Source organism: Tamandua tetradactyla, chromosome 2, assembly GCF_023851605.1.
Source record: "Tamandua tetradactyla isolate mTamTet1 chromosome 2, mTamTet1.pri, whole genome shotgun sequence".
NCBI classification, from domain to species: domain Eukaryota; kingdom Metazoa; phylum Chordata; class Mammalia; order Pilosa; family Myrmecophagidae; genus Tamandua; species Tamandua tetradactyla.
This window is the reverse complement of record NC_135328.1, coordinates 189,831,590-189,855,008: the sequence shown is the minus strand read 5'-3', so window position 1 is coordinate 189,855,008 and position 23,419 is coordinate 189,831,590. Positions and strand designations below refer to the sequence as shown.

The following is a 23,419-nucleotide window of genomic DNA, read 5'->3' as shown; positions in this document are numbered from 1 at the left end:
CATCATGGTTGGGATTCTTCTGAGAATGCTAGAATGGAGATTAATTAAGACAAATGGAGCCAATTTAGTCACAAAAATCATTCTAATACTGTTCTTTCTTGCCAGTAACTTTAGGATCACTCTGCAGCAGGCAGTGAAAGCTACTGTATGCTATGGCAGGTTATAGCTTTTGATGACCTATGAGTCCTGTGATATAAGTTGTCTTTTTCCTTCTTGAATCTTTCCTCCTTACATTGATACCAGTAATTCATAAGGAATCTGTATTTTAAATGTCTTGCTGACATCAATTTACTTTAGTTCTACTTTGTGTATAGAAGAACTTATTAAAATTAAGATGCATTTGAGTACTTTTTTAATTTATTATATACTTGTTCTTTCTCGTATGTATTCACTGGTTCAGTTTTTTATTCTCATCACATTTCTAGGATGTAAATAATCTGGCATTACAATCTTTTGTGATACCTCATTGGGATGCATTTTACACATTTAGACAAGGTTAAAAAACAAGGGCACAAACAGATTTTTGCATTCGTCAGCTTCCTGGAAGAGATGTCAAATACGGAGGCAGGGAAAAATTGTAACTATATAGATGAAGAGATAGAAGGAGGGAGAAGAGGGAAGTAGAATTTAAGAGGAGGGACTTGAAAGAATATCATAATGATAAATAACACCAGTGGTGTTTACTTCATTTGTTTTCCTTCTTTCTTTTGATGATGTAAACAGACCTGACTTCCTTTGTGGGATATAAAACCCCTAAAAAATTTTTCCTCTGCTGTTCAACTATTAGAAGTTCAAAGTGTGATGATATTCACTAAAAAGAAGGGGAAAAAAAGAGAATCGGGTACCTAAGAAAAAAGCAGGTGGCAAACTGGGGTAAAGAAATGCTGCAGATTTTGGAATGGGTAGATAAGAACCAAAAACCTCTTGGTATTGAAAATGTGGTAGGAGCAGAGAGGCCACTTAGGGGAGTTGTATATGTATATGTAACATAATGCATGTACCTGTGGGCTAGTTGCAACAGAAATGGCAAAGTTCATCAGTGGAGATACTATAAAGGGCTATAAAAGAATATTATAGTGGCCTCTAATATCCACCCACACTACCGAATTAAGTCTTATGATGAAATTACCCTACTCAGAATTATTCAACCCATCGTGCTCTGGCAGACAGACAAATGTGGGGGAAATTAAGTTTTTGTTAACTAGCAAGTTTTTCTGGTAGCAAAGCTAAGTTGACTTTCTGAAGGAAATTGAGAATTTCTTGGACTTAAAAAGATTTCTTTGACTTAAAAAGATCATTTTTTATGAAAATCTTAAATTTATGAGGCTCAATATCTTAAGAACATGGATGAATTAACAGTGCATTCTATATTAAAAAATAAAAACACCTCAGAAGGTACCTCCACCTTCCTTTTGACTGTCAGCATTCCTGTCACCTGCACATCCACCAATAATAAATACAAAAATTGTTCCATCTGGCTCTCCATACCAGTACTCCCCTGCAGAGGTTAGAATATTCAGGAAGCAAGGCAGAGGAGGTAACTAAATCCTTTGAAGGGCACAATCAAGTATTATTAAGTCTGGAATAAGCCAGGGTAATAAACATTACCCTCTTGCCTCCTTTTCAAAAGGGCCAACACATTTTTCACAACTGCACACAGGATGGATTGAAAGGTAGCAGCTGCTTCACAAAGCAGTCCTTTGAAAAGAAAATTACAATTCATCGCCTTTGCTGTGTGCCTAGTTTTGTTAAGAGTATAGTTTGCCAAATGTTAAGGTGTAGGTGATTTGCTGAAACTAACAGCTAAACAAGAATTAATAGGTGCTGTGTCCATATTCTGATTCCTTTCTCTTGGCTGCAATATTTCCACTTTTCCCAAAGACCATTCTGATAAAACTCCCCATTGAACTAGCTTCCCAACAGATACCTCTCAGCTACTATTCACACTCTTGATCATCTACTAAACAGAAAACAAGCTTCTGAGAATGCAAACACAAAATGTGAGTCTTGCGGCACTTCTCCAGTTAGAATGTTCTGAAGAACAAGTCCTCGCCTATGAAACTATCACTAGAGAAGCCTAAAAGAAAGAACAATTCTGGCAAATTGCTGAAGAGAAAAACAGTATCATAATATCTCCTTAAAAGAAGATAATATTTACAGATAAAAACGGGGAGGGGAGTGCTTTTAATCTACCTACCGAATGCAGAATTTAGAGATTACAGGAAGAGTGAAAAACACCCCCATTTAATCTCAGTTTAATGAGAAAACATCTAGTTTTGGACATGAAATTCATATGGAACCCTCAGAAAGCTGAAATTTTGTTTTCAAAAGAAAATCCCATATGAATATCAATGTCCTTATTCCATAATTGTTCTCATCCCATCTTCTGGCCCCCAACCTCCAAATCTGTGGTTAAGGCTTTGGCCCTTGACATAAGACTGCCTGGGTTTTGAACCTTAACCCAGTCACTTACTAGCTGTGTCACTTTGGTTCAGATTTCTCAGTTTCTTCACGTGTAAAATAGGAATGATAATTACAGCACCTAACTCACAGGGTTATAAAATATATTAATGGAAATATCTATATAAAGGATTTAGCACAAAGCTTGCCTAACACACAATTATAGATATTAAAGGAGATAATCTATATAAAGTACTTAGCCAGTGCTTGATGTATAGTAAAAACTCAATAAACATTAGCTGCCATTATTTTGGTTGTTGCTATGACAGTTATTACTGTTCATCTCAGACCGGTACTTCTTCCAGGAAGGCTTCCTTGCTGAAACCTCACCCCAAGAAACCTCTCTTCTGTACACCCATTTCTCTCACTGGATCATATCTGACTGGCTTCCTCACATACTCTATCCTCTGTATGTATAGGGATTGTATCATGTATCTCTGTTTCTGTAGATCCAACAAGATACTTCGCAAATAATAGACATTGCAGGAGGTTTTTGTTGTTGTTAATTTTAAAAGGTCACCCAATATTTAAATTTATTTTTTAACTAACATCTAGAAAAAGTTGTCAACTTCAACGTGAAATTACTTGAGTTATGTTCATTTGAGTCAGATCCTTAATGTTAACTATCTCCTTGACATGGTAAGGGAAAGGCAGGAGGGAAGGGCAAAGTTCCCAGTTCACTAAGAAAAGAGAAAGAGTTTTCAAATTAAGGAAAGCAGTGAATGGGAAAAAGGTGAGAGGTGCAAATAGAGAAACTGAAAAAAAAAGCTGAGTGGAATGAAGAGGAGAGTAATGAAGCCAATAAAACCAGCTAGGAAACATACTTTCCCACCTAAGCCTTAAGCTAAAAAAATCCTTTCAAACCACAAAGCAATTTTTCCTCATGAAAGGACCCAATAAATTTAAGTTCCCTGAGCTATTTATTTCAGACCACTTCATTTCACTCAAGGTTCATGAAATAAGCTTTCACCATGGAAGTTTCTGAACAAAGCTGCAGTGGAGAATGGCTTCTCAGTTTACCATTCTCCATCAATGATGACATCTATACCAGCCTGCTTTCCATTCCCGCTCTCTTCTCATGAGCAATGATAGAAGTAAAAAAGAAAAAAGAAAAAAAAACCCTCAAAATTCTGGTCCCCTACGTGAAAACATGGAAACCATTCTATCATAATTCTAATGCCTCTATCTCCTACTTGATACTTTTTTTTTTTTTAATACATGGGCAGGCACCAGGAATCGAACCCGGGTCCTCTGGCATAGCAGGCAAGCGTTCTTGCCTGCTGAGCCACCGTGGCCCAACTTGATACTTATTAATAAATCAAAAGTTCATATTAATTTATACAGTTGATATTAAATAGTTTTAAAAGACCCACTTGTCAAGGTTTAGCGCAAAGCCATTTTTCACAAAAAAGTTATAAATAAGAGTATTAATCGAAACAGCGGTGTAGCTGAAAATAGTTCTCCTACCATACAGTCACCTGCTCAAAAACAATCCAGTCATCAAGGGCTTTATAATATTTAAAGGAAGATTGAAGGAAAATGATTAAACCATGCACTTTTTTAAAAAGCTGTAACTAGGGTATTACGATGCTGCATATGATGTACTCAGAAACTCCTGCTTCGTTTTTTCTCCCACCACCTTATGACTAAAAGATGCTGGAGAATGCTGTCAGCAAGGAGAGCACGCCTCCAAGCCACAACATGAACCCACACTTCTCCATGTAATACTGACTTTATATTTCAAAAAGCACAGGTATCAAATGATAACAGATAAGCTTTGGCCTATACATAAAAATAGTTTTAAAAAGAAAAAAAATGCACTTATCTAAAAAGAAAAGCACTAGATCTGATATCATGAATCTAACAATCACTTTATAGCCCACGTGTAGATGTTTTTATTAAGAAACTGCAGTTGATTGCCATCTCTGTAGTTATTATGGACTGATAAATTATTCGCATTCACCACCATCATATTAACATTCTTTAGAAACCCACACAATGAACCTTGAATCAGAGTACTGCTCTGTTTGGGAACTGTTGGTTTTTGTATTGTTATCTCCAAAGAGAACATCATTTAAAGGGTTTTGGCAAAAATGTGAATATTAAATAAAATAGCAGTAAACTTGGGAAGAAATCAGGAAATAATATACCTAACCATGAGGTATTATTTCAGCAGTGATGGCCAACAGAGGAAAAGTTTATGTCAATTCATCCATTAAAAGTCTCTCTTTTTGGAATATTATGTAAGTGTCATAAAAAAAAAAAAAAAAAACCCTGCAGTGGCTGAACTGGGACATGTGAGAAATACAACCAAGCTTTGGATACTTAAATATCTCAAATTACTTTTTGCTTATAAGCAAATAAGATGCAGAGCTACAGATGCTTTCTCATCTGTGTATAAATGAAAGCAAAACTGTGTGAAGTTAGTATTCTTAGAATTTTTGAGATCCAGTTTATTTAAATTAAGTCAAAGCCAATCTGTATCTGTACAGAAATAATGTTCTTAGGGCTCTTATCCTCTAGACTCTACAGAGTTGTGTAAACTCTTTCCTCTACCCGCCCCCTCTGAAACAAAAAAGTAGAAAGAGCTCTTCAGGTTAAAATTCACTTCAACCGAACCTGGGAGACAGTGGTTCAAGGGATTAGAATATCACATGTTCCACCACAGGTCTGGCTCTTCTCCAAATCCTCACAGGTCATCCTTGACCCATTCTTTATGTTTCCATGACATATTTTGGAACTTATCACGCTGCTTTACCAGTAATACGTTTATGCATCTATTTCTGCTTCCATAGTATGAAACCTCTAATAGCAAGAACTAGATTTTATTTAGCCTGGTACAGTATTTGTTGACCTGAAATGTATCAATAATATGAACATACACTTACCTATATATTATCATTTATGATTTGAATTAAGCATCCTAGAAAAAGTATTAGAAATGCAATGAGCACATTTCAAGCACTGATGAGACAGCACATACACAGAACCAGAGATCACAAATATTAGAAAAATGTAATCTAATTAAAGTCATCACCATAATACAGCACTGGCATTCAAGATAATTTTATATTCTTTTCAATTCTTTACTGCAGACATGGCTTTTAACAGACTTCTTTTTTATGACATGAACTTGCATGTAGTTTTTCTAATACCTTCACTTTCAAGTTGATTGTAATTCACACATTCTACGGACAGAAAATTTTTTAAGTGGGCAAATTGGTCAACACTCCTGAGAACCAAATTATCTAGTATGGGCTCTTTTCCTCTACAGAGATACTAGCCTTACCTTATCCTCATCCATAAAATGGCAACATTTCTTTGCTGCTTCAAAACTGAGTAATTCTAGGCAGGGTAATGAAGACATACAGAGTTTCTCTCTCTCTCTCTCTCTCTCTCTCTCTCTCTCTCTCACACACACACACACACACACACACACACACACACACACACACTACACAAACACATCTCATAGACACAGACAGAAAACCTCTGGAAACACGCTGTACCATAGAGGGCCTTCACTCTTTACCTCTTCCTCACCACTGAAAGAGGCAGCCAACTGCCAAGGTAGCAACCCCTATGTGAAATTGTAGGAGAGGCAAAACAGCTCCCTCAAAACAGCTTGGAAGCTGAAAACGCAATGAGGGAAAAAAAAAACCTAGAAAAGGATATGTTTGCCAGAGTAAAATCTCCAGGGAAAGGCCAGAAAACTTTTGCCCCACCTTGACCATCCTAGGCTAATAACCCTGCTTGGGGTCTGCTTACTTAATCTCAGAGGCCAGGCCCTCCCTGTAAGGAATAACATGAAAATTCACCCTCTTATTTGAAAAGCTCATTGTAAGAAATGTCAGGGTGCAGCTTATGAGCATACTCTAGGGAGCACAGCTAACAGTGACGCTGAAAACCAAGCAGTCAGAAACTGATGAAGTATGATAGAAGGTAAATAGAAGCTTGGCACTTCTTTAGCAAATGGAGCTGTTCTGCTTCAGGCCAAATGCCAGCACTGACCCAGCAGGAGGCAGATTACTCAACTTTCTGAAATGGAATCTAGCTCTTCACAAGGTAGCTTCATTTATTCTGATTAAGACTCCTTCATTCTACGGGCCTACTTTCATAAACCTCCAGCTGACTCAGGTTGCCCTCTGTTAAGGACAGTAAACACTAAGTTGTATCAAAAAGCCCTCAGGAGCCATATCTTAACAGGCAGGATAGCAGACCCTTTGAAACTGAATCTGAAATTAAGGCTACAGAAATTGAACCAAATCAATGTAAATCCTCCATCTTCCAGGTCTGGTAATACTAGTCATTCCCCCTTATTACCTAAAATGACAGACTCCCTGAGCACACATACATTTGAAACTCAAATGTGCTGCTTGATGAGAATAAAAGCATAATGTTAAGGCAGTTAGAAGAATGAGAGTATTCCTAAAAATCCTGATTTCTGCTGCGAGAAGTCAAAAAGGGGATTTCGAGGGAGCTACACTGGGTACCCCTCTTTAGGGGCAGAACCTGCAGTTCATGGAGTTCCCGAAAGGCCTTGGTCAGCATTCCTCTCTGCTTTTGTTACTCCTGGACAACATCCATGGTGATAATTCACCATTCAGGAACATTCAGAATTCTTTCCTTTCTCAGGGTATTTTACAATTTCCTTTTGTGAGTGACCCAGGGAAGATGAAGATTTATATAATTTGGTGTTTATCTGATACTGTTCATTGGAACTAAACCTGAGGACTTAAGTAACACCTGTTCCCAAAAAGGCAAGGAGCTCCCTGTGGCAGAAAAGATTGTCAAGTGCCAATTGGATAACTATATCTGATACCCATGAAATCAACAGAGGATAAATACTTCCAAACTGGAAGCAAAGCCTATAGCTATAGCACTCTTTCCACCTCCCAGGAAAACCATCCTCACTGTTGATTAAGGGATTTGGCTTGTTAGCAGTGAAGAGAGTACTGTGCACAGGGGCTTAACCTACATAATTTTTTAACGTTTTTTTTTTCATTGTGAAATATATATACAAAAACCAATAAATTGCCAAGTGCATTTTAACATGTAGTCATAGAACAGAATTTAAAGTTGGTATGGATTACAGTTCCACAATTTTTCGTTTTTCCTTCTAGCTGCTCCAAGATGCTAGAGATCAAAAGAAATATCAATATAATGATTCAGCAGTCACACTCGTTTTGTTAAATCCTATCTTTTCCGTTATACTCCTTCTCTTTTTTGTGAAAAACTAACATATATACAAAAAAGGAATAAAACTCAAAGTATAACACAACAATTAGTTGTAGAACAGATTTCAGAGTTTGGTATGAGTTACAATTCTACAATTTTTAGGTTTTTACTTCTAGCTGCTCTAAGGTACCGGACACTGAAAGAAATATCAATATGATGATTCAGCACTCATACTCATTCATTAAACCCTAACTTCTCTTATAACTGCACCATCACCTTTGATCTTTCTCCCACTCTTTAGGGGTATTTGGGCTATGCCTATTCTAACTTTTTCATGTTGGAAGGGGCTGTCGATAATATGGGATAAGGGAATGGAAGTAGTTGATGTTCTGCAGAGGCTGGGCCCTCTGCATTTAAGGGCTTATCTGGTCCAAAAACCCAATGAAGGTTGTAGCTTTCTGGAGAGTTACTCTAGTGCATGGAACCTTTGTAGAATCTTATTTAATGCCCTAGGTATTTTTTAGGATTGGCAGGAATGGTTTTGGTTGGTGTTTGGAAAGTTATGATAGGTAGTAATGTCTAACTGAAGTGTGCATAAGAGTGACCTCCAGAGTAGCCTAACTGAACTCTCTCAGCCACTGATACCTTATTTGTTACACTTCTTTTCCCCCTTTTGGTCAGGTTGGCACTGTGGATCCCGTATTAACCTACATAATTCTTAAGCAGAAGGTTGCCTATTGAGACTGGCTTGAAACATCAAATTGCCTAATTCTTATATTTCTAAGATTCTGCAAGAAAGACAAGATCTCTAGCATCATCACATTACCTGAGGACCCTAAGGAAGCCTTTGCTTCTTTGTAAGAAATCTTGACACCAGCAACATCATCCTTCTCAAAGAAAATTTATTCTTTCTTATCCCAGGAAAGGCAAAGGTATCACTAGGCTGCAAGCTCCACATGAGCAGAGAAAATGTCTATCTAGCTCACCACTGTATTCCTAAAGCCTAGTACAGTGCTTGATTGACAATAAGCTTCCAATAAATATGTGTTGAAGAAAGAAAGGGACTAACTCTCCAAGCTATTCCTGACACAATATCTAAAAGTGCTATTGAATCAGCCTGTCAAAACACTGTCCTAACCAAAAGGCAAAGCCAACCTGGTCTGGTACAAGGCCTTGCCAAGTATGGGTACATCATCAGTGTCAGTGAAAGTGAACCAGGTTCAAGAGTGAGGGGGAGGGCAGGCCACGCTGGCTCAGCAGGGAGAGTTCTCGCCTGCCATGCCAGAAACCTGGGTTCGATTCCCGGTGCCTGCCCATGCAAAAAAAAAAAGAGTGAGGGGGAGAGGGATCATGACAACAGAACAACATCTTCTTCCAGAGAAAAATTTCCTTGGCCAAAGGAGAGAACAAGTGGCCACTTTACTAGTCTTCTTTTTGGAATGCTACAATCAAGGAAAATGCATAGCACAGCTCATCTCATCATGGGTTTCATATGAATGGATGCCTACTTTTCCTGACAATGCAGAAAGGCCAGTAGTTTACATTGTTCTTAACAATGTGAGGACTGAGATTCCACTGGACAAATATTTAAGAAGCCAGCAGAGAACTCAAATCTGCTATTCACTAGGTCATCGTGGGTTTAACCAAATTGGAATTTTATGTCATCATCTCATAACAACACTGCTAACATTTTCTGAATTGTCATTTATGTACCATGGAGTAATCTAGGCACTTTGTATTAATATTTTATTTAATCCTCACAACAATCCTATAAGAGTTACTATCATTCCCACTTTATAGATGAGGGAGAGGTGGGATTCAAAAACAATATCCCATACACATTACAACTAGGATTCAGACTTACCCCTGCCTGACTCCAGAGTCTATACTCTTGGCTACTCTACCCCCCATCTCTTGCTTAGTTGATTAATAGGTAGTTGGCCAAGACCAATTCTCATAACTTCACTCTGAAACTCATCTAGTACATCCAAAATCAAAAGTAGCTACAGAATCTTAATGATATGGGCCAAAGTTCTTAAGGAAACTTCAGGTGAAAGATCAGAAAGTGGGTTCAAAAGCAGACCCTCAAACCAAGACCCACCATTATGACCCAAACTCTTCAATACTGCTCATCTGAGAATGAGTGAACTAACACTAACCATGCATGTTTTTGTTCATGTTCCTGTCAATTCTACACATTGCCTTGAATTAGAGGCTATTCCAATTACTGAGGTTCTTATACAATCTCCAAAATAAGTCAAAGACTATGGTTTGGACACTGCAATTGTTATTTCACTTTTATAACCTCCTCTCCTGTCTTATTTCTTCCTTTGAGGAATTCTTGAGGAGAGTCTATTTAAGATCACTTTTAAACTGAATTGGATTTATTGCCCAACTATATCACTTTCTCATTCCTTTTCACTATCACACAAGTTAGGAAATAAGTTTATGTTTGCAATTATTTTTAAAGGACAAAAAGCATCCACCAAAATTCTAGTTTTCCAAGAAAGACAGAAAGACTTAAGATGACTTTTACCAAAGCATTTAAGTAAGAGACAATGACTTCATTTCATTAGCAGAAAGGCCAACTTTTGAGGCTTCTGATTGATATAACTTCTATCAATCGTGATATAACAAGATTCCATAGATTTTATCAATGAATAAATTGAGTCTGAATTTTAGAATCAAAAAGCTTACATAGTTTGTGTTAATGGCCAGAAAACCCTACCTTTCCCCAAATGCCAGGTATTAAATCATTACCCTACAATATGAAGAGAAGATTTAAGATTAATAATTTATGACCTTCCTGTACTTAAATGTAGTTAAGAATACAGAACAGTTTGGCAGGAGAAAGTTCCTGCTGAAGGCTCGTTGCTGTAAGATACATTCCATTAGTCATCTACCTTAAATTAGGTGCCTAGCAGGTACAAAAAGAGCACAGTCATAATACCACCTAAAAAGTCTACAGAAAATGCTTTTATCCTGACAATAAGACTGACGCATGTTCAAACTGTATCATTCTCATAAAGGAAAATGATACCACTTTGACTGTTACAACAGGGACCACAGCCTTCAAAGTACAACCAAAGGGGAGAGACGAAGGAACAAAGTAAGATGGGGCCTACCGGTCACTCCTGTCTGCCAGGGATATTTACTTGGGCTCATAAATGTAAACAGTTATGAAAACAAAAAGAGAATGGCAACTAGTAGGGGAAAGAACTTGGCTAAACCAGGAGCTGTCTTTGTCCCATCTTCTGTCTCTATGGAGGTTAAAGGTGATAATCTTTCCCACCCAGAGTTTGGGACTAATTAAAAAATAAAACATGGCACTTAGCGGTTGTGCTGGTTTGAACGGACATATGCCCCCTGGAAAAGCCATCTTTTAATCAAAATCCCATTTCATAAAGGTAGAATAATCCCTATTCAATACTATACATTTGAAACTGTAATCAGATCATCTCCCTGGATGATGTGATTTAGTCAAGAGTGGTTGTTAAACTGGATTAGGTGACGACATGTCTCCACCCATTTGGGTGGGTACTGATTGGTTTATTGGAGTCCTACAGAAGAGGAAACGTTTTGGAGAACGGGAGATTCAGAGAGAGCAGAGAAGAACGACATAGCCATGAGAGCAGAGAGCCAACAAGCCAATGACCTTTGGAGATGAAGAAGGAAAACGCCTCCCAGGGAGCTTCATGAAACTGGAAGCCAGAAGAGAAAGTTAGCAAATGATGCCATGTTTGCCATGTGCCCTTCCAGCTGAGAGAAAAGCTCTGACTGTGTTTGCCATGCGCCTTCTCACTTGAGAAAGAAACCCTGAACTTCATCAGCCTTCCTGAACCATGGTATCTTTTCTTGGATGGATGTATTTGATTGGACATTTCTATAGACTTGTTTTAATTGGGACATTTTCTCGGCCTTAGAACTGTAAACAGCAACTTATTAAATCCCCCTTTTTAAAAGCCATTCCGTTTCTGGTATATTGCATTCTGGCAGCTAGCAAACTAGAATAGCAGTGGATGGAATCAAAATATCATCTTTATAATAAGTGATAAGGGTAACTGGAGAACATGACTTAGATATGCAATCATAAATGGGCTTTCTAATATCTTCCTATTCTTAATAAAACTTATTGAATTGGACAAATGCAGGATGTCTTGGCATAGGCAGATCAGTGAGAGCAATGCAGAGGAGAGAACACAGAACCTGAAGACTGACTACTCAATAAAACAGAGCTACACAAATAGGATTCCTTTCTAACTCCCCAATCAGAAAAACCACTCTTCCACTCTTACAGAAAGCCAGAGATAAAGTGGAGAAAAGAGCAAAGTTACCTTCTCTGCTGGTTTGAAACTATTATGTACCCCAGAAAAGCCATGTTTTAATCCTGATTCAATATTGTGGGGGCAGTCATCACTTTTAATCCTGTTTCAATACTGTAGGGTGGAATTTCTGATAAGATTATCTCCAAAGAGATGTGACATGCCCAATTGTGAGTGTGACATTTTGATTAGATGAAGATGTGATTCTACCCGTTTTAGGTGGGTCTTGATTAATTTACTGGAGTCCTTTAAAAGGGGAAACATTTTGGAGAAAACTCAGATGCAGACACAGACATGTGGAAATACAGATGCAGATGCTTGGAGAACAGCTGCTTCAGAGCTAACAGAGACACAGATGTTTGGAGATGCTTGGGGTGCCGACAGAGTGAGCAGATGCCTAGACATAGGAAAAGCCCAGCAGATGTCGCCATGGGCCTTCCCTTGAGATGCTAAGTAAGCCAGTACCCAGAGTCGTGTTCCAAAGAACTAAGTGAAAGCCCACAGATGCTTACAGAGGAAAGCAATGGCATGAGAAGCTGTTCCCATGGTCCTGCTGGAACAAGGACCAGCTAGCACTAGTCACGTGCCTTCCCAGCTGATAGGAGTGTTCCAGACAGCCTTTCTTGAGTAAAGGTAACCTTTTCTGGTGCTTTAATTTGGACATTTTCATGGTCTTAGAATTGTAACTTGCAATTTATTAAATTCCCTCTTTAAAAGCCATTCCATCGCTGGTATACTGCATTCTGGCAGCTTTAACAAACTAATACACATTCCAAATATTGTTTCTTCCTAGGGAATGAAAAGCTCATTTAATGGGCTGTCAAAAAACAGAGTAGGAAAGAATGATTCTCCCTAACATGTATATTCCAAGGTGGTGCTATTTCCAACATTATCTTTAGATTAATCTAACCCACTCTTATTGCTACCTATTATGTTCTAGGTACTGGGATGTAACTATGAGTAAGAAATTTCAGGGAGACAGACATAAACAAGAAATCATGGTAGACATCCACTACCAACGATGATGAAGTAACTGGTACCACACTCACCATCCTGCCATAAACAACTATAAAACTGGACAGAATATACAGTGCAACAGCTTTTGCTCAAAAAATAACAAGCAGTACAAGACTACAATTCTTGAGAGAATGGAAATTCATGAAGTAAGCCCCACGATTGCCCACCTAGTTCTCTGTTAAGGGACAATTTACCAACTGAAGAACTGATAAACCCAATGATACCCAAATAGAAAAGGGTCCCAGTAAGTCCAGAAAGCAGAGATCTGAGTTTGGGGCAGCTGAACTGGCTAGAATTTGATGGGTGAGACATTGAAGAAGAAGGAGCTAAGAAGAAAGGGGATCCCAGAAGTTCATAGAGAGAATCCCCACATGTCTGTGGTTGAGGGCTGGGCTACAAATGCACAGGGCAAGAGGACCTGAAGTTTATTAGATAGATTCTACAGGGCTGAGAAGGAAACACAATCACTAGATTTGGAGGTAGGTTGAGAGGGTAAAAAGTGAGATGCTGGAACTCTGGCTCTGCGGGAGTGAAGAAATCACATTAATACCACTTTCTGGTGGAAGACACAAGAAAGACCTCACCTTGGGAATAAGGACCATATTCCAGCGCAATACTTATCCTTACAAAGCCTAAAATCTCATACAAACATTTACTATGGGAACGTAAAAGAAGAAAAAAATTAACTGAGACCAAGGGCCTCAGAAAGAAGCCTATATTTACTTGAATCAGAATGCATCAGGCAGAGCAGTATGGCATATGCAGAAGAATGGAATGCTCTGCATGGAAATATGAGACACACTCTATGAACAGTGGTTTGCATATGGAGGAGAGAGGAGAGTACAGAATGATTCAGGAATTTCTACCTCTGAAGATAGGTGGAGGTGATCTTTTCATGGTTTTAGAGAATAAAGGAGGAAGAAGAGCAGTAAAAACTCATGGGTTTAGTTTTGGTATAGTACATTAAAGGCAGCTGTGAGACACCTATTTGGAGAGATGTGTAGCATATAGGTAGGTGTAAGATTCAGAGTTCAGGAAAGAAGTGAGGGAAGAGTTAGAGACTTGGGAGTAATGAATACACAAATTAAAATTGTGAAAATGAATGAGACTGTCAAAGACAGGACACAGAATGAGACAAGGGTTGAATCAGAATTCTGGACAAAACATTTAAGAGATAAACTGAGGAAGTGAAGACAGAATAATTAGAAAGTACAGTATATTGGCTAGGAGGAGAAAAGCATAGTATAACTTAAGGCAAGTAAGAAAACGGTCTCAAGAAAGACGTAAGTCATTTGGACAGAGGTATCAAATGCAGCAGAGATGTCAAGTAAGATAAAAAGTAAAGAAAAACCAGAGTGTGTGTCTTTAACAGGCACATAAGACAAATCACTGGGGTATGAAAAGAAAATATTAGAACTATTCATATTTGTTTTTCAATTGGTCCTTTAAATTTATTTTTGGTATCTCTTATTATAAACATAACACTTAGTACAACAGTACTTGTTATACTTTATTAAAGATAATTGGAATATATCCTCAATATTTTTTATGGATTAGAGTGTAGACCACCTGCCTAAAAAGATTAAAATCAAAGCTTCTTAGCAACATGCAATATCTTTCAGAAACCAGTCACCATCTACTTCTTCAGGAGCTGCCATTTCAGTTTTGCTCTTTATATTCCAGCAGCACTAAACTGCTTGTGGTTTCCTCTACACACCAGGTTGTTTCATACTTTTGTGCCTTTGTTCTGGAATTCCAATTGCCTGGAGCCTTCAAATTCGACCTTTGAAACTCTTTTCAGGTATCAGTTTCTCTGTAAAGAATTTCTCAGTTCTCCCCTTGCCTGTTCTTCCTTTCCACTGTCCCGCTCCTGCCCCACAGGCTAAATTATTTTTCTCTGGTTCCAACAGTTCTCTGTGCACTGTATCCCTCTACCTTGCTACTTACCACATCATATTATTTATACATCTACCTCATTCCATTAAACTGGGTGCTCTTCCAGGGCAGGGATAGTGGTATACTCATCTATACTACTCTAATGCCTAGCCTAGAACTACTCCTAGTAGTGATTACTACTAGCAAATCACACACAAAAAAAATGGTTTTTGAATTGAATACTCTGCTCTATACTCTAAGTAATCTACTTCCCAGAAACAAGGGGTGCATCAGTAAAAGTTTTCACTGACAACTGTTAGGTTTAAGCCTACATCAGTCTCACCGATACTCCATTTTAGGATTCCAGGGCCAGTTTAGGCCATTTCATCCCACACACGGTACATATAACCCTTTAAATGTAACATTCTTTCTAAATATGTTAATATATTTGATTTTGACTAAATCTTGTGTGTCTCAAAGGCACTGTGTCTCCTTAAGTGTCTTTACATACCTCAGCTCTAACAGTGTATTTTAAGTTTAACTCTCCAATGATAGTGTTGATTTCAAAGTTTAACTCTCAAGGACAATTCCTTCATGGTGTGCCTACTTTGTGTCAACAGATACCTAGCATAATTAAGACAGGCAAAAGTCCCTCCTCTCAAGAAGCTGACAAACTATGGCAGGGATTCCCAAATTCCTGGGGTCACCTCACATTTGACTCTAGGTACTGATAATCCCCAGGTCTGAAATGCTATTTTTCAAACCACTTAGCAGTAAATCTAAACAGAGAAATAATGACTCAGTGGGCCACATGGAAGACAGAGAGCATCGTTTATAAGGCAAGTTGTAATCAATGCTTTCTAGCAAGGGGTTCAGCATTGAACCCAAAAGTGCAAATAAAACAGAGCCCCACTGTAAGCAAGCCAATGGATGCCTGGGACTCTGCCAAAGCAAGAATGGGGATACCTGGAGAACTGTCTTATTTTGGTTTGTTTTTCAGGGATAATCCATATAATCCATGAACTAAGTGACAATAGCAAATAATAAGGAAGATATTTACCTGGGAAAAACTTAAATGTTCAAGAAAAACTGAACAAATTCACAGGTAGATTACACTGACTTGGGCTACTGCCCATAGGTTTTGTTGCTGTTATTTTAATGTTTTTTCAGGTAGGTTTTTCCCCCTTATAAAAAAGCTACACATATATACCAAAAAGAAAACACAGAAAAGTATAAAAAGGAAATAATCCTATTATTCAAAAATATACTTAAGCATTTAGTTATTTATCTTTTTTAGACTGTTTTCTGTCATATGATTTTTTTCTTTTCACAAAACTGGCATAATAGTAAATATGTAGTAGTGTACCCTACTTTTTATCATTTATTTTTTGGAGTTTTTAATCATGTATTTATTCTCCTAAAATATGAATTTTGAGGTTGGATAACATTCCATCATGAGGATGAACCATAATGTCACCACTCTTCCACTGCTGGACAGGGTGGAGCAATATTTTATGACATAAAATAAATGAGTATTAATGAATACTCTCATTAATAACTATCTTGACTGTGTCCTTGAGATAAATTTCTAGGAGGGAAATTACTAAGTCAAAGAATATGAACTTTTTTAAGATTCTTGATCTTACAGCAAAAAGCTCTGTGCAAACTCTCTAGCACTATCTTAGAGTAATCACATCACCCCTTGCCAGCATTAGGTATTTTTACGTTTTTCTTTGTCAATATGATTGATTAGAAAGAATTTCTTAAATCTTTGGGGGAAAAAGCTAAAAAGCAGACTCCCAGACCCCTCCCCCAGCAATTCTGATTCTTAAAAATTTCAGTCAGAGCTCAGGAAAACTTTTAAACAAGTTTTTCTGGAGATTTAGATGTGCTGTTTCACAGACCACGTTCTGAGAAACACTGATTTAGGGGAGGTGTTTCTTTCTCTGTATTTCCTGTTATTTAGGAAGATTTGGCAATTTCTTCTTTGCATACCTCAGCTCTAACTGTATTTTAAGTTTAACTCTCTAATAATAGTGTTGATTTCAAAGTTTAACTCTCAAGGACAATTCCTTCCTTTATGGTGTGTCTACTTTGTGCCAACAGATACCTAGCATAATTAAGATAGGCAAAAATCCTTGTCTTTATAAAGACAAGGAGAGAACCTGACTTGAGCTATTCCTACATGATACCTGACTATGGTTTCAATGGTACATGGATGAAAAAGGTACTGTATTCTTTTTTATATAAATTACTCAGTGTATTTTATAAGCAGAATATATGCAATAATATACCATTTATTTGGCCTTGTGGGGTGTAGCGTATAGATAACTCAAGGTTATTTTTTAAGTAGTACATCTCTTTAGCTTTATTTCAACTATGTAGATGGAACTATTTCTTAAATTAGTATATATTTTCTTGCTTTTGCCACACAAAATCTACTAAAGTTAATTATACCTTCTCAGGGTCATCATATATATTTTTAATTCTTTCAGGTCCTATTTTGGTTTGTTAAAGTCCCTATACCGACTAGTCAAAATGGCTTTGTTTTTTGAATTCCCTAATGGTTTTCAATTTTTCTTTTCCCTCACTATTAACTTTCGTCTCTCTCTCTGTCATTATTGTGCCTGCCTCTAAGAACTTTCCTGTAGCTTGCTATGGGGTTGGGAAATCATGTAACTGCAACCAAGAAGAATCTGAATGAAGCTTTGAGAAGTTTTTCTAGGAATAAAACAAATGAGTTTTGACTTTGTGACATCATCATACTGTCTCAAATATTCTTCTCTAACTTACTTTCTGATCCTCAAGTGCGGTTTGCTTTTCCCATGACTGGAAAGTGAGATGTTGCTACAAATGATTTTCCTTAATCTATTCAACTATTGCTTCTACAATAGTTTTAATATTTTTATATGTACGATTTTATAATGTGAAACTTGAGGATTAAAATTCAACTGAAAATTTCTCAGGCCATGTTTTTGTGCATGATAAATGTTTTTTATTCAATGTTATTGTGATTTGGAGCTATAAAATTGTTGTATATCTATGAAATTCAATCCAGCAATTATCATGAAATAAAGGTGTTGCAGCTAAAAAAGAAAAAAAAAAAGGAAAAAATTCTTATTTTAACCTGCTGTTCTTTGGTTAGTTATAAGAATGAACATTTTTTTTAAATTTTTTTATTAATTTTTAAATTTTTAAAAAATATATAGCAACAAACAAATGCAAACGTTCTTAACTTATGATCAAGGAATGAACATTTTAAATATGCTTACAAATAATTTTAATTTTTTGTTTATGAACTGCTTTGTTCATGTCCTTTATCCCTCTTCATCCATTTTTCTTTTCTGTTAGGATATTGTATTTTTTTTAAAATTGATTTGAAAGCACTCCTAAATTTTTTTTCTTAGTCTTTTTTTAAAATTTTTTAATTAAAAAAAATTACAAGAAACCAACATTTCCAACACATACACTCAGCAATTCACAATATCATCACATAGTTGCACATTCATCATCATGATCATTTCTCAGAACATTAGCATCAATTCAGAAAAAGAAATAAAAAGACAACAGAAAAATATAACAAACAGAAAAAAAAAAATTTTACAGGCCATACCCCTTACTGATTCCTTTCATTGATCACTAGCATTTCAAACTAAATCTATTTTAACATTTATTCCCCCTATTATTTATTTTTATTCCATATGTTCCTCTCATCTGTTGACAAGGTAGATAAAAGGAGCATCAGACACAAGGCCTAAATTTTAAAATACTCAACAAACATGACTGTCATTTGTTGCTTGCCTGTTCCTTCAATTTCAACACACATGGTCCTTGATCTTTTACTTTCAGGGTAAAAGCACCAAACTTCTCTAAAATAGAACTGGTATAATCTAACCCTCACCAGAACCACTCCTAGCAATACCACTTTTGCATCTTTACAAACAATTTGCTCACTCGTGTGCTGTTTATTTAAGCATCAAGTTCAAAAGATACTAAAGACTGGCCGAAGGGACTAATAACCTTGCTGAAGTTCAATAAACTATAATGTTATGTTTAACTAAGTGCTAGATTAGAAAATATAGAAAGACTCAGAATTGCTTCTTCCTTCCCTATATTCTGAGTCTCTCAAATAACAAGATGCTTATTAGGGTTCAAGCTAAAAAAATGTCTTTGGTCCTCCAAATGATGACCACTGGTTGGAAGGCTCAACAACAGAAGAGAAAGAGCATGAGCTCTAGAATTGGACAAACCAGGGTTTAGAATCCTGGTTCTGTCATGTCTTTGCTGTGTGACCTTGGTCAAGTTGTTGTGCCTTTCTGGGCCTCAATTTCCTCATCTTAAAATAAGAATAAAACTGTCTGTTTTAGGCTTATCATAAAGATTAAATGACTTAAGGTATGTAATGTTTATAGCAAGGAGCCTGGTATGTGGTAGGTGCACTTCAAACAAGATGATTTTCGATTTTCCTACTCTGGTGGTACTAAGCCAGCTCCTTATTTTATTCAAATGTCTTATAGAAAATGTTGGCCTGAAATAGTCAGCTTTCTCAGAAAAACATCATCTGGGGGTAGAAACATTTAGGTCAGCTTTCTTGTCAACTGCAAGTTCCACAGCTGTAATTACACAGCCATCAACCACCACTGCAGGACAACAAAAACCTCAAAGCTGATGCTACTAAAATTGCTAACTATAATAATTACTTGATTTCCAAGATCATGAACACTAATTACTTTAAGAAAGAGACAGAAACCTTTGCAATCATAGGAGCAAAAGGCTAATTATTAGTTATCCCAAACAGTGGTCTCTTCAACAGAAGGCTTTTTGGTCACTGCTCAGGATGGCAGCATACTTAAAGAACTTTTTCTCAAATTGTTGTTTTCTAACACTCTATCCTCTGAAAAAAACAATGTCAACAAAAGAGCTGACAGAAAGAAAGACTAAAAGAAAGGGTATTCTCTGTAATTTAGCCTTCTTAATACCATTCCCTGGTTAGAGACTCTAGCCTGTTGAAATAATCTTTAGGAGGAAAGCCCACCTTATTAAATCTATCAGAATGGCATTTTTATATATAAAAAGCAAGGACACATCTCCCCTATAAGTATAGAAGGAAGGGAAGGAAATCTTTTTCTTTTTATTGCACCTTCATCAAATCTCAAAATGATCACACCAATTTTTCTTTATGAGAAAGAATCCAATTTAATTTTTGGCTCCAAAACAAAAACAGAACAAACAAACCCCAAAAACTAAGCATACACCAAAAGGATAACTTTCTGTCATTTATCAGATTGCTTTTCTGCCCAGAATGGCAACATACTCAGAAGTCTCTCAAATTACTATTTTCTCATACTCCATACTCTGAAAGGAACAATGGCAAAAAAAGAACTGAGAGAAGAAAGACTAAGAAAATCTTTCAAATGAACTAAAGGACTCACACCCAGACTGCCTTTTTTAAAAAAAAAAATCTTAAATCTATAAAGATGGTACCTGTTGACAACCACAGAGCACTGAAGCAGAAGCAAGTATAAAACAGGTAAAGGCTTCTCAACCACTTCATGGGTGTCTGCCAACAATATCCTGATAAAATCCAAGAAGCAAGGCTTGGCTTGACTCCCAGCCTCTTCTCCATGGCCTTCCAGGCAGGGGGAACAAGTACACTAGAAAGACAGAAAGAGGAGAAATTATATGCCAAGTAATTAATACTTGATTCCAGGAAACGTGAAATACTAAAGAACATGACAGATTAGAGGAAAAGAAATTTCAAGTTTGTCTTTCATTGCTCATTCCTGATGATAAATTTTAAACCTGAGCTCTGACATAGCCTATAATTATGAAGATAACATAGCAAGGGATATGAAATGAATCCACTGTAAAACTGAAACACTTTATAATCCATTATTTTCTAATCTAATAGTAAATCACCTATATTAAGAGAAAAAAGAAAGAGCACCGGCCTCAAAGAAAGAAGGTCTGAGCTTTAGTTTCAGCTCTGCTACTACTAGCTTTTTGACTTGGCCAAATTTACATTCTTAACTATAAAAGGAAAAGGTTGGATGTCAGAGGTAAACTGACCTGAGGGCTTTGTCTGGTCAGTACTTTTTTTTTTTTAATTTAAGATTACCAACTTTAGGTAGGGCATACAATCTCCAGTTTGCTATTGAATCCACCATTATCATACTCAAACTTACACTTTGATGTAATCTCCCTGGTCCCTAGAGTCATTTGTTTATAAACATTCAACAAATATTTATACATTCTTAGTATGTGCCAGGCTGTGCTGGCTACTCGAGAATCTAGTGATTAGATGATTTAGGCCCCTCCCAACAGAAAAACTGATTTTTCAGTTTTTCTTCCCTCTTTCACAGCTTCACTACACTGTATGTTATTAAATAAATCTCAGCACTATTAAGAGGTTGACTGAGTTCGAAGGAAACAGTTAAAAACCTTCTATCTTTACATGTGCACCTGTCAGTCACACCTGACAAATGGTACTGGCTGACAACCCCACCCCACCCCAGCCAGCACCCAGGAGAATGGTACTGCCTGGTTGGATATCAGTGCTGACTAACACCAGGAAAAAGACACACACACACACACACAGCTGCAAAACTGAGGTTCAGCCCACCCGTGAAAACACTTTTACTGAGGCTAATTAAGCATCTGAAGGGCCTCATCTTTCTCATTTCTATTTTTAGTAGTTTTGTAGTTGTGTGTTCAGGAGCATGGAGCAAAGGCACATAGACGGGTCCCATAGATGGGACACATGTTCAAGAGATTATGAAATGGAGCCTACATCAGAAAATATATCCTGCAACTTCTTTAGCCTCACAAGCTGGAACAGGTGAGTATGCATGCATGCGTGTGTGTGTGTGTTTGTGTGTGTGTGTACGGATCTTACTCAACATAACTCTACCTGCAACAGAAAGATTTAAACTCAAAGCGACTCAACAACTGTCATCAATCGTCTGACTGGTGAGAGACAGAAGCAAAATAGAAATGAATACGTTTTGAAAACAGAAGTAATAAACACCATTGGGCTAGCAAGCTGACTAGAAGCCCAATGTCTTAAAAAAAAATACATGGGAGAGAAGAACTAATTTCATTTTAACCACAAACCATTCATTCCTTTGATACCTATAATTGGTGAAGGGCACAAATCACTTTAGAGTCCAGTTAAAAGTTTGCTAACCAGAGGCAGGAACAACCGAACACATCACCAAGATCCAAATGGTTTCTTATAGAAATCAAAGGGTAATAACCCAGGGAGAGAACACACACCCCCACAATACTTCACAAATGAAAACTAGAAAAGCTTGCAATAGTTCTAGCATTTAGGGCGTTACAATTACACCAGAAATAAAAGCATTCTCTGTTGCAGCAGCTGTTCAGACAGAGCAGGGGGTAATGTTTACTTTAATACTTCAGGTTGATGGGGGATGTATCATAGCTCAGTCTGTCAGCTACATACGTGGAACTCCATTTATGTACACAGCGATAAGATATGTTTGAACAACGACAAAGCACGTCTGAAACAGCCTATTCAGCTGGTATGAGTAATCGAGAATAAAGCTCTTTTAAAAAAGAAGTCTCAGATATTTGGGAAAGTTACAGAACAGACTGTCATGAATAGCTCTGCTTATACTTGCAGACATTGTTTTTCAAATAGGTGGGAAAATGAACAGATTGTTCTGGGAGGTCGTCTTTCCAATTTGTTCCTAGTTTCCAATCTGCTAATCACATAAGAAAGCACAGGGACAGTCAGCTAATGTTATTCACTAACTGCATCTATCGTCCGTTGAACACAACCACCATAAGGTGAAAAAAGGCAAAGCTTTCCTGAAATCCCGTTTGAGGTTTTCTCTTTCGACTTCCTTCATTTCACCTTGATGCTCACCGCAGCCACCACAGGAACCTCGATGGGGCATAATCTTCAAAATCCTGAATAACGCTGGTTTTGCATAATTTACACACTGTGCTCAACCCCGCCTCCCTTATTCTGCATCAACTTTCTATCTCAGTAGGGAGCTCAAACAACAGATGTAGTAGTTAAGGGCGAGGCTGCAGAGGTCGAGGGAGGAAGAAGGACAGAAGCGTCCGAGCCCGGTCTTGTCTGTCAGGGGACAGAAAGGGCTTCAAGAACAGGCCGAGGCCCGAAAAACCGGAGTTCAGCCTGTGACCGAACTCCGCACCTGCAAAGCCAGAAGCCGACCAGGAGCACCACCTCCGGGTCCCAACAGCAGTCCAGCGCGACCCCAGAGACAGCCCGTCCCGCTTGGCCCTCCCCTGAGCTCATGGACCTCGGCCTGGCAGCCAGCTGCCCCAGGCCACCTACCAGGGCTCAGGGCCACACAACAGGGCCCCGGCTCTCGGCAGCCTCTGCCTCCTCCCGGTCCATGGGGCCGGGGGCTCCAACCTTCGCTCCCCTCACCCCGAGGAGGAGGAAGGGGAAGAAGGTAGTGCGGGCTCCCCACCCGGACAGCTTCCTCTCGCCTCAGCCTGCCTGGACAGCGACAGTCGCCGGAAACACTGCCTCCTCCCACCTCCCCAGCTCAACCGGAAACACATTTTCA

General features: G+C 37.9%; 1 protein-coding gene across 9 annotated transcripts in view; it reads right to left on the bottom strand.

The window, feature by feature from the left end:
- Positions 1-23,419, bottom strand: part of KIAA0319L (KIAA0319 like) — a 220,936-nt gene that overhangs the window by 197,330 nt on the left and 187 nt on the right. For 5 of the 9 annotated variants that reach the window (XM_077150350.1, XM_077150343.1, XM_077150347.1 and 2 more), the window contains exons 1-2: positions 23,182-23,398; positions 20,337-20,506 (exon numbers count right to left, since the gene is read on the bottom strand). In XM_077150350.1, the coding sequence (XP_077006465.1) occupies positions 20,337-20,478 (142 nt within the window). In that variant the 5' untranslated portion in view covers positions 20,479-20,506; positions 23,182-23,398. Of the gene's footprint in view, positions 1-20,336; positions 20,507-22,743; positions 22,950-23,181; positions 23,399-23,419 lie in introns of those variants that run through there. The other 4 variants (XM_077150344.1, XM_077150346.1, XM_077150345.1 and 1 more) reach the window with 4 other exon arrangements.